The 12,134-nt window shown below is 42.3% G+C and overlaps 1 protein-coding gene across 2 annotated transcripts in view; it reads right to left on the bottom strand.

Annotated features, from left to right (window-relative positions):
* Positions 1 to 1,539: 1,539 nt before the first annotated feature.
* The window catches only part of NSF (N-ethylmaleimide sensitive factor, vesicle fusing ATPase), a 148,783-nt gene continuing 138,188 nt past the window's right edge, over positions 1,540 to 12,134 (bottom strand). Inside the window, exons 18-21 of one of the 2 annotated variants that reach the window (XM_059378751.1) lie at positions 8,392 to 8,526; positions 7,186 to 7,299; positions 3,659 to 3,714; positions 1,540 to 3,205 (exon numbers count right to left, since the gene is read on the bottom strand). In XM_059378751.1, coding sequence (XP_059234734.1) covers positions 3,160 to 3,205; positions 3,659 to 3,714; positions 7,186 to 7,299; positions 8,392 to 8,526 — 351 coding nt within the window. In that variant the 3' untranslated portion in view covers positions 1,540 to 3,159. Of the gene's footprint in view, positions 3,206 to 3,324; positions 3,500 to 3,658; positions 3,715 to 7,185; positions 7,300 to 8,391; positions 8,527 to 12,134 lie in introns of those variants that run through there. The other variant, XM_059378750.1, reaches the window with a different exon arrangement.

The following is a 12,134-nucleotide window of genomic DNA, read 5'->3' as shown; positions in this document are numbered from 1 at the left end:
CTTGAGTCCCCCTTGCAAATGCTGCCTTCACGGCTTGGGATTCCTGCCCATCACAGGCACCCTGTGGAGTGTCGTCCTGCCCCGGTGTCCGCACAGCACACGCCCTCCGTGGCTCGGCTCCACGGCCCGGTCCTGGCACTGCTTGCCGGTGGAGGAGAAACTCTAGATCATTTTGCAATAACTTCTGAAACTGACCTGCTTTTTTGAACTTTTATCCACACCTTCCCCGGCGTCATCTTTGAAAAGGTTTATGAATCAGGTGGCCAGGCAAGGGATGGGGAAGTCTCGCTTCTGTCTTCTGTGCTTGGCCTGGCTTGGTTGTTTTATGCTGACTCAGTGCGTCAACAGGTCTGTTGACCAGGATTGGATTATTACACACTCAAATCTACTCCGTGACTTGCTGTTGAAACTTAAACCAGAGGCTATTCACCGTAATTTTTAGGACATGGAAAGACAGCTTTAAAGCAAACCGTGTTCAGATTCTAGCCACCATTATAGTTTTTCTGCTATATATTTATTTTTAAAGATTTTATTTACTTGAGGGAGAGAGAGAACAAGCAGGGGGAGGAACAGAAGGGGAGAAACAGGCTCCCCGCCGAGCAGGGAGCCCCGATATGGGACTCCATCCCAGGACCCTGAGATCATGACCTGAGCCGAAGGCAGATGCTCAACCGACAGCCACCCAGGGTCTGCTCGGTTATATAGTTTTGAAGGTATTTCAGTGAAGATGTACAAATACGGAAAGGATGAGATAACCTCCTTTTCTGAGGTTTTAATTATATCTTCTGACAAAAACTAGCCTGTTCACAGTGCATCCATATAGGAAGAAATCTAAAGCAGCAGCTGCCGGTCTCCTTTGCTTTGTGGCTAGGCCTGTGACGTCGTACACTCTCTCACCCTCTGCCCAGGGCAGCTTTGAAGTGCACTGGGACAGCTTCAAGACCCTACCTTCCCAAGGTTATGCAGGACCCAGGGTGGCCCCGGGGTCCTCCTAGGAGGTGTGGACAACTCCTGGGGAGATGACCTCTTTGCACTGAGCCTTGCTGATTCTCTGAGCTGCCTTTCGTCCTACCCTCATCCAACTCTAAGCATCGGGCTTTTAGGCTGAGATCCGACAGCTCAGAAAAATGCAAAAAGGATTCCAAAAATGAACCATGTGAAGAAATCCCACTGAGAGTGTTTAAATCCCTCGGTTTGCACATTTCAAAGGAGGAACTCTAATTGAGAAACAATTTTTCTTTCTGGATTATTACTAACCCATTTACGGCTTTGGTCTGCTTCAGTGTTTTAATAAGGCGAAAATAAGCAAAATAAGTATGAAGGTTCTTGTTGTGCATTAACTCCTGAAAATACGTTATTGATATGTTTCTCTTTTCAACGGAGTATGCTTCCTAAATAATGAAACCCAGAGATTTTTAAATAAAAATCCTCCATCTCCTTAGGCTCGTTAAGACAAGGAGGGGCTTTCCGGAGCCCCCGCTCTTCTTCACACGTTCCTATCAGTTACGTGTCATTTTGTACAAAACATGGTCTACAGGATGTTGTCGAGGATAGGTACTCTTTATTGCATTCCTTCATTTGCATGAAACAATATATATCTTTCAATATAGTTTTGGACAAAACACAAAGACATAAAGATCATTTAACGAGAGCCATCAGTTAATACAATGTGTGTGGCTTTCCTGGGAGGAGAAGAGAGGCAAGCACAACAGATCAGGGGACCCGGGGTACTGGCCATCAGGGATCACAGAATTACACAATACAAAATCTACTTTTTAAAAAGCCACAAAATAAGCTAGGGGTGAAAACCCAAAACGAAGTAGCTAGGACACGGAAGTCAACCAAAAATATACAGATGGCAGGATCTGGAGATAATTCGCCTTCTACCATGGGCACAAATGACAGCTACACCCAAGTGCCACTGTGGCCACAAGCCGCACGGGCGGCATGAGGCACCTTCAGGTGGCTGCTGACTGCTCGTCCCTGCATTCGAAGCCGCGGTGGGGAGACAGTGGTGCGCTTCCTAAGTCTCCTCACCGATATGATGACCTGACCTGTTCCTTCGAACTCAGTTATCAGACAAACCACTGGTGCTCCTTCGCCTTGTAAGGAGCGTGTGGAAGGGTAAGGAATTGTGTTAAACGCACTGGAATGGATGTTAAAAAGTCTCAGGGTGAGGGCTAGAAAATGGTTTCTTCTGGAGAATAGTGTTTTATTTCGATGCTGGATAGCACAGAGGGTTTAAAATAAAGGAAGAATAAATTCTAAGTCATTAAGCTGAGGAAAAAGAAAAATGGTGATACTAGTAATATGCCTCTAATATATGCCTCTAATATTGTGTTTTCCCATTTAGACCTGGACACTAATTAGTGATGAGGTTTATAAGAGGACTTTATTTTAATGACTCCTTTCTGTTCAGGGGTGTAGGCTTTTTCCATACAGGTTTTTCCCAAGTCGTTAACAACAGCTACCACGTGGTCACGGCCGCCACATCTCTTGCCACGGAGCACACGAGTAACACTGAGGGAATGCCACGGCCAACACAGTGGTATTCGGACTTTCTATTAAGAAAGATCTCCTGGCTACAACTTGGGAACATCTCTGAAAATGACTGCAAACCACATCTTAGAAATCCAAAGCCCTGTTTCTTCAGGCGAAAATAACCAACCAGTCTTCTGGGAGAACTTTTAACCAAACACCCAAGTAGCTTTAGTGTTATTACAGGCGAGCTGTAAGATAATCCCTCTGAACCCATACCTCTAAGTCACTGCTCCTGGTTTACATCTAGAAAGTCTTCCTTCTAACAGGCCCGGTGCTGTCCTACGACACCATTACATTTACTGAGAGGTTTGGGGTAGCGAGGGTGGTACTGAGCTTGAAATGTGTAGCGCCCCCAAGTGCAGCGACTCCTGCACTTCAGGACCAAGGAAGAAGAAATCATCCTAGCTTGCACAGAGAGGTAAGCAGAGCGTTCTAGAGCAAATGTGTACCTTCCACAAAACGGACCGAGTAAGCACAAGGAAGGGAGTTTTATTGCACTAATCATGCAGAGTGAGCACGTGTCGAAGGCAGGGAACATTTCACTTCGTCTAGGATCTTGAGCAAGCTGAGTGAAGGTCCCAGGCCGTCTTCACTCTTCACCGTGGTCACGTCCCTTGGTCACTGTGCGTGTTCAAAGAGTCCATTTTCAAAGTCCAGGGGGCTACTGAAAAAGAAACACCCGAAACAGAAAAAGCAGATGAGGGTGTGCAGAAAAACCATTTATCACAAAATCACTAAAAGCTTCTTAATGGGTTTTCTACATTTTTTTTACTATGCATTTGCTATTAAAATAGCATTTCACAAAAGAAAACGGTGGTAGCCCCATGCATTTAAAAGCAGGTTCCAATAAATATGTACCATCGAGTTTTTTCCTGCATTGCGACAAGGAAGTTTTGCGAAGCAGGACAAGGAGAGCAAACCAACAGTACAACCAACTTCCTTGCTTGGTCTCTCAGACCTACAACACAGTGAAGAAGGCTAATAAATGGAAACAAAGTTGTCCAAGAGAGGTTGAGAATTCAAATGTTTATGTACTGGAGAGCAACGCTTAGAACAGGCACCGGGATTGAGCAGAGGGCTAAGTCTGGTGGACGGCCCTAACGTTGTGTGTACTTACGCGCCTTCTTCTCTTAAGAGGGCCAAGAATTTTCTCACACGGTATTCAGGATCCATCTAAATACATCAGCAGAAATAAAGAACACGGGTTAATGGTACCATCTAATAACTATGCACTTCATGCCAAGGAAATGCTCGGTTTCATACACCCACCAGTGCCCTGCTGAGTCACAGAAATACGTTACCTGCTCCCTGACCAATATTCTGATACACAGCGAAGCAGATTACATCATTCAGGAGTGAACGGGGTTTCCCGGCACAGAGAATCACTGTGCACGAGGCTCCAAGCGACCCAGCCGGTCATTCCCAGGCACCTCAGCAGAGTGCCCCCTTAGCTGGCGCTGTGTGAGGACGCAGCAAGTCGGAGAGGACACGTGTGAGGCCAGATGGCGGCTGCTCACATGGGGCTGAAGGGCATCCAAGTCCCAGGATTCATCCAACACATGAAAGTGAGACCAAACTTAAACCAACTGAGGTTGAGTAAATGACTAACAAGTAGCTTATTAACTTTTCATGATCGACACATTAGCTTTTCTTAGGCTTGGTCTTCCATGCAGTTTCTTCTTTGCAATTAATGAAAAAATGGTTCTGAAAGTAAAAATAATGAAGAGTGGAGTGACTCCCCTAACATGGCTGCTGGATAATCTGGGTCTCCTGTGGCAGAAAAGCATCGTGATAGCAGAGCCTGGTTGGCTCAGGCTGGGGAGCATGTGACTCTTGATCTTGCGGGTTTGAGCCCCAAGTTGGGTGTAGACATGACTTAAAAATAAAATCTTCAAAAAAGAAGAAAAAAAAACCCATCATTCTGAATCTGGGAGAAGATAGGGGAATTTTGGTTCAGGGAGCCAAGTTTAGGATATTACTGATTTTCTCTATTCATTTTCCTTTTTATTCATGTTTATACTAATTTATTTAATTATATTTTGTTCTCACTGGTCCTCCAGAGATGTGAAGTTATCTAAAAAATGATCACGAAACACATCTTTAATTCCTCAAGATGAATTTTTATTGAAAGAAACATACCTAACTTTTAAAAAATGTTCCAGGGCAGGAGTCTGTTTCCCAAGAGGGAACTCCCTGCCCTCCAGGGAGAGCTTTCAAATGTCGGTGCAGCTGTGGGGAAATGTGCAACTAGATTCCCCCCCGACCACATTTTTTTTTTTTTAAGATTTCTTCTCTTCTATCCCAGAAAAACATAGAACAGAAGTTTCAAATGTAGCAAAGTTAAGAGGTCAGACTACAAAGGACTAAGAAAAAGTGTGAACAGCTAACAAAAGAAACATTTTCCTTCTTTGGGAATAGAATTACATATGAATCAATTGTCAAGTTCTTTAAAAAAAAAAAAAAAATGGAACTGGCTGGAACTCAGCTGTAGTCAGTGCTTGCAGGTCTTTGCCCATTAAATATATTTAATATGTGTGAGCAACGACTTACTGACTTGCCTGTAGCTATGGAATTAAAAGTCAAGAGAAAGGGAGGAAAAAAGTAATCTAGATAAATGACTTTATTCCCTCAGGTGACATCCAGTCAGAGCAGATCCTCAGCACTGTGCAAGTTTTAACAGAATCGTGTATCGTGAACAGAGAGGTAACATGACTTATATTCTGCTCAACTACATGCCTCTCCACTTAGGCTTGGTCTCTCTCAGGCAGATCTGAAGAGAATTCACTCAGCTGCACGAAATCCATTTGACAAGAAGGGGTTCAAACTCAGAGGCCTATGAAGTGTCCGTCGCTGAAGATGAGGCCAGAGTGCCCCACTCACACGAGAGGCAATGAGGTGATCGCTGACCCGCGGGCATCAAAGGAAGAAGGGGTAGGGACTGGAGTGAAAAGCCCACATAGTTTCTCCTATGCAATTATTGAAAAAAAAAAATTATGCTGAAACCAAAAAAATGAAGAGTAGAGTTGACGATCTTGACAGATTTATCTTTTCCCAAGCAAAGAGCTAATACATCTGTATATGCACCTTTACCAAGGATAATCCTAAGCCAAGGGATTAGTCTGTAACTTCAATTTACCACTCGTTGTGGAAAATAAGTAAATTTCAATCCGGCTGAATGTTCCATACATTCAACTATAGGTTTCTGAAAGCCACAATTCTGTTTTAAAATAAAGGTACCAGGAAAGATTAAAAAGCATTCACTTTGCGTTCTCCATTCGTTATTGGTCCAAGAGCCTGTTTCTGGTGTAACCGTGGAAGTGAAACTTCACTTCTGCCACCCGCTGCTCACAGGGCCAAGAGGGCAGGCCTGAGCAGTGACACAAAATGCCAAGAGCGCGGCCAGTCTGTCCAGCAGTGAACTGGGATGGACCCAGGTGACCACAGTTCACGGAGTACCCGGCTGTGTGTCCGGCTCTGTTCCAGGGACCATGGATTCAAACAGTGAGTAAAAGCCAAGGTTCCTGAAGTCACGAAACTTGGCAGGAATACATTTATTATCTAGATAAGGACAGGAAGACCCAGGATGGACACGTGGAGGGGTGGAGTTCCCAAAAGGGGAAACGTAAGTTGCCAGGAGATGTAAAAAAGTTCCAGAGAAATTTCATCTGTCTTTGCCCAGGGGCTGGCCTAGGGCTCGGTCTTCTATGTGATCCTGGATGCTTTAACCCTATAGTAGCTTGTTTGAAATTTCGAGGAGCCCGGCCAGAGGGAAAGACAGACACCCTAAGTCTACTCTGTACAATTCAATTAGTTTGTCCCTTAGAACAGTTTCCCAGGCCCCATTTCGTTAAAGGCACAGTAGCTTCTAGTCTCTGATCAACGATGCCATCTTCCTTCCATCGATAATTGGCTGTGATCGTGGATAACCCACTGGCCACTGGTGGGACACTCAGTACCCTCATCTCTAAAATGGGGATAGGCAGTGATGACAGGAGAGCAATTGCCACTTTGAAGCCCTTTCTAGTTCTAAGATCTAATGATTCCCTAATTAAAATGGAAAGTAACTTTATAATCTTTTCTTCCATTTGTGAATTTTAAGAAGTTAGAAAAGTAATTGTTTGGTCTTAGAAGCAGGCCACTAATAGCAACTTGAATACAGAAATAAGAGAATTATAACAAACTAATTAAAGCCTTAGCAAAAGGAGCACCTTGGTGGCTCAGTCATTAAGCATCTGCCTTCGGCTCAGGTCATGATCCCAGGGTCCTGGGATCCAGCCCCATATTAAGCTCCACATTGGGCTCCCTATGCGGAGGGAAGCCGGCTTCTCTCTCTCCCACTCCCCCTGCTCGTGTTCCCTCTCTTGCTGTGTCTTTCTCTGTCAAACAAATAAATAAAATCTTAAAAAAGCAAAAACAAAAAGCAACACCTTAGCAAAGGAGGGGTGCCTGGCTGGCTTGGTCAGTGAAGCAGGTGACTCTTGATCTTGGGGTTATGGGTTTGAGCCCCACGTTGGGTAAGGAGATTACTTAAAATACAATCTTTAAAACAAAACAAAACAAAACCTTGGCAAAGGACATATAAAAACCTCTTGGTACGTCGCAAAGCACCTGTGTCTGCATCCTGGGGAGAACGCAGCATCTTACCTGGAGCGACATCTCGATCAACATCAGCAGCTTCTTGATGCCTATCCAGACCTTCTTCCCTTTGACTTGCTGCGAGATTGTGGTGCGTTCCTTATCTTTGAAGTTGCCCAAAAGCTATGAAAACAATAAAAAGGACAAAAGCACTTTTGTAGTGAGTGCATCAACAACATTAGTTAATGCTCACATTTATCCTTGAAAGAACAGTGCAGTAAGAACTACCTGACTGGTTCACATGGACAGGGTTTTCTCCTATTTTAAAATCCAACCTGACCTTCTTCACCCCATTAGGTACAATTAACGAACGTGAAAGCGGGTATGCTAAATCCTGTTTTCCTAGAGACCTCCATTATAATTCAGAGATATGTTTGCTGGGGGCAGGGAGAAAAAAAAAAACTTCAAACCATAGTAAGCATCAGTTAAAAATTTTAACATGTGTCAAAGCAGAGACTAAATTTAAACCTTACTCAACCTCTGCCCAAGAGCTGCTCACATAGGTAATCTGGAGATATCTATCATAGAGATGATTTCTATTTTGTTGGAGTATGCTCCAACTGCATGGGTCTTGAGAATTTTAAGAAGCCTTTACCACTGCTGAATGAATCACTACACACGACATCTTTTCCAGATCTCACCAAGTCACCTGTGTACATTGATATTAATCAAGAGTTTAATGAAGGTTATATTTTTTAATAATTTACACTCTGTCATCCTCAAAAAATTTAAGGAAACATTTCCATACTATGAACTTGTTAATAAAGCAGTCCCTTTCAACTTCTATAGTTTTGAAGTCTCTAAGGTTTTAATCACTGTGCCAATTTATGAAATGCAAGTAAATGAGTGGAAAGCTATTTGCAAATGACCAAGTTTTCCACATATTGATTACTCTACCACTCTACCCTCCCCTCCCCCCATTCTGAGTTTCTGGCCCATGTAATCTGCATGCCTCTCTCCTCGTGGGCACAGAGTAATTCATTCTTGGCAGGCTGGGTGCTGCCTACACCAAGGAATGGGAGATTCATTCATTTTCACTAACATTCATCTCTTCCTCGAAGTCCTGAAATGACTGAAGGTATATCCCAGGTGCCCTATTTCAGGTTAGCACAGAAACCAGGCACCGGGGGCAATGTCTGCCATGCCTCCTTAGCATTAGTCCCAACCCCGACTCCTTTCTAACAGACACTTTGCAATCCGTTGACTCATTTTCACCTCCAGAGCCTCCAACAGCTGTTCTCCTGTGGCAATGTTGGGCACATGGATGGTGGTGCTGAAAGCATTGAGCATCTCCATCTCCTGAAGGACATCTTTGCGGCTAGTGGTGCCGATGATAAGAAGCTTGCGGCCCTGATCACAGGGAGAAAATGTGTTAAAATGCAGGATAAGACTGGTTAGGAAACTGCAATTATTTAACTGCAGAAATGCAGGTGGTTAGGCCAAAAAAAAAAAAAAAAAAAGAAAGAAAGAAAGAAAGAAATTCAGAATTTTCCTTGTGAAAATCTAAAGGAAAGTAGCAAGCACAGGATTCAGAAAGGCAACAGCTTCTTCTTGTCATTAATGGCAATAAAATAATGGATAAGTAAGTCAGGGAGACATACAAGCCAAATAAAAAGATACTGACTTATATGCTATAATCCATTTCTGACAGCCAACATGGTATACGTATGGTGGGGACTGGAAAAAGGGAAATGAATGAACTGGAAGTCTGTATCACCCACTTAGCAAAGATTTATAATGCTTTTAAGAAGGAGCAGGATGGGGGCTCCTGGTGGGGGCATAGTCAGTTAAGCATCTGACTCTTGGTTTGGGCTCAGGTTCTGATCTCAGAGTCAAGAGAGCCCCTGCATCAGGCTCTGCACTCAGCATGGAGTCTGCTTGAGCTTTTCTCTCCGTCTGCCTGCCCTTCCCGCTCACACCCTCTCTCTCTAAAATAAAAAAAAAAATTTAAAGGAGTAGGTTAACAATAATTGTTTACATTTATGCAATACTTACCTGTAAAAGGTAGGGTGCCAAGTGCTTTACATAACGGTGTCACTTAATATTTTAAAATTTCAGTTTTTAACCCCAAAACATACAAAAAATGTTTAAAACCTATAGCAGTCCTATGCCACCATTCCTGATTCCCTCTCTCCAAAGGCAATCATTTTAAACTCTTACTTAAGCTTTTCTTCTTGTATTTACCTCCTTTTCTTTAAATAACAAGGTTATACCACTATTTTTAGATCTTTGTTTTAAGCTTTAAATTTTATTGACCACCTATTATTGAAGATGGGGATTTAATATTATTTTTTCACAACCCCCCACCCTGTGCCCCTTTTCTTGTCCTTCTCTTCCAATGTGGTTATTTCATAGTCTTTGAATTAAGCTACATTCAGTATTTATCATGATTATATAAATATGATTGACAGCTAAGCTATGTAATACACTATTACATTTCCTTTCCTAGGAAACATTTTGTATTTATTAGACTTAGTAACTGCCATTTTCACCCTCAGCTTAGTTGACCAAGTACCAATTATAAGTTCATCCCCAAACAAACACAACCATGAATATCCTTTCAATACATTCAAACATGTCAGGGAATTTTAAAGTTTGTTTGTTTAAGACATCCCCCTCCTGGAGCCCTCTATTCTCAGAGAGTCTGGATGGATTGCTGCTGCATAGCTGCCGTTCTAGAACTTTCTTCTCTTCTGTTAGATCCCCTGCATCTTGGTCTGTCTGCATTCATTCCCTTTTCCACGGTGCATCTACTTCAATAACTTCCTGAGAGAGGGTGCACAGGAGGTAAAAATACAAAGATTTTGAATGTCTGGAAATGCTTTTATTCCACCATTTATACTGTCCACTCAATACCTGAGAGTTCAGCTAGGCACAGAGAACAAGGTTAAAAATAATTTTCCCTCCAGAATTTTGAAGGCATTATTCTATTGTCTTTTCATTTTCAGTGATGCTGGCTAGAAGACTGATACTATTCTGATATTGTCTCTCTCTCTCTCTCTTTTTTTGATTTTAAAGTACCTTCTCCTTACCTTTATATTCTATAATTTTAAAATCACACACCTTGAGGTAAGTCTTTGCTCATTCTGCTGGTGCTAGATGGGTCCTTTCTAACCTGAAAAGTGATTCAGTTTTAGGAAATAATCTTAGATTATTTCTTTGATATTTCTTTTCATTCATTTTCTGTGTTTTTCTGTTTTGTTTTTGGTTTTTTTTTGGGGGGGGTTATACCCCTCTACCCCTTGCCCCCAAACCTCCTTTAGTTGCATACTGGTCTACTACGACTAAGTTTCTTTCTTTTTTTTTTTGGCTCCTGGTTTTTACCTTTCTCTTTCAAATACTTTTTGGGTTAGTATCAACATTATCTTCCAATCTTTATATTAAGTTCTTTCTATAATATTTTTTCATTTCTAAGAGCTCTTTCTTGTTTCTTGAACTTTTTTTTTTTTTTTTTTTTACTATGTCTTATTGTATTTAATGGGTGTGATACCTTATTTTAGATTTGTGTGAATATTACAGATTTTGTAATGTTTTCTTCGGTTCTCTGCTTTGTCCTGTCTCCCTGGAGTTCCTTTATTTCCTATTTGTTCACTGGAGCTTTCCCTCGAGGATCTGGTGATTGCTGGATGACTATTCAGATTTAAGAGCTAACCTAGTGACTAGAAGCTCTTAGTCTGAGGGCTTCACTACAGGATGATCAGATAAGACTTGGCTGATGATTGGGGGTCCTTCAAAGGTCAGAATGTGTACATTTTTCCCAGGAAAGAATCTTCCAGTCTTCTTCCTGAAGGCTATAAAGCCTAGTTTCCGGCATACTGGGAGTCGATGGGGAAAGGGATCTGGGTCTCCCACCATTCAATATAGAGACTCCCATTTGCTATTTGCAGAATGGCATCTCTTGAGAGAGACGTCTCATTTCATGTTCGTATAATCCTGAGAATTAAGTGCTTGTATTCTCTCTACTTTACTGATGGAGCTATTGAATCTCACAGATACAAGTAATTTGTTGAAGGTCGAATAACTAATATATGATGGATCCAGGAATGGAAACCATATCCAGAATCCAAAACTGTATACTGCTGTTCTTGATGAAGAAAAACACATTTTAAAAAACGTTTACTTGGGGGATGCCTGGGTGGCTTAGTTGGTTAGACGACTGCCTTCGGCTCAGGTCATGATCCCGGAGTCCCGGGATCGAGTCCCGCATCAGGCTCCCAGCTCCATGGAGAGTCTGCTTCGCTCTCTGACCTTCTACTCGTTCATGCTCTCTCTCACTGTCTCTCTCTCAAATAAACAAATAAAATCTTTAAAAAACATTTACTTGGAAAATAGGAAAGGAGTGCATTCTAAACTATGTCATAAAATTTATCGTACACGCTAACTTCAAAGATAAGCCTTTAATACAATCATTAAACCTATTCATGGATCTTAGAAACTCAGGATATTAAAATGAGAAACAGGGGTGCCTGAGTGGCTCAGTCAGTTAAGCATCTGCCTTCACCTCAGGTCATGATCCCAGGGTCCTGGGATCAAGTCCCACGTGAGCAGGGAGCCTGCTTCTCCTTCTCCCCACATTCGTGCTCTCTTACCACCTCTCTTCCAAATAAATGAACAAATAAAATCTTTAAAATAAAAAAAAAGAGGGGCGCTTGGGTGGCTCAGTGGGTTAAAGCCTCTGCCTTCGGCTCAGGTCATGATCCCAGAGTCCTGGGATCGAGCCCCACATCGGGCTCTCTGCTCCGCAGGGAGCCTGCTTTCCCCTCTCTCTGCCTGCCTCTCTGCCTACGTGTGATCTCTTTCTGTCAAATAAATAAATAAAATCTTTAAAAAAAAAAAAAAGAAAATCAATGAATCACATAATAAATTATTATGTGAAAATTAAAATAAACACAGGAAAAGATGTTAAGAAATTGACGATCGGATGCCAAAACAGTTTCAGTTTGGGTTTTGTAAACATT

The sequence above is a fragment of the Mustela nigripes genome, chromosome 16 (genome assembly GCF_022355385.1).
Source record: "Mustela nigripes isolate SB6536 chromosome 16, MUSNIG.SB6536, whole genome shotgun sequence".
In the NCBI taxonomy this organism is placed as follows: domain Eukaryota; kingdom Metazoa; phylum Chordata; class Mammalia; order Carnivora; family Mustelidae; genus Mustela; species Mustela nigripes.
This window is presented reverse-complemented; position numbering and strand designations above follow the sequence as displayed.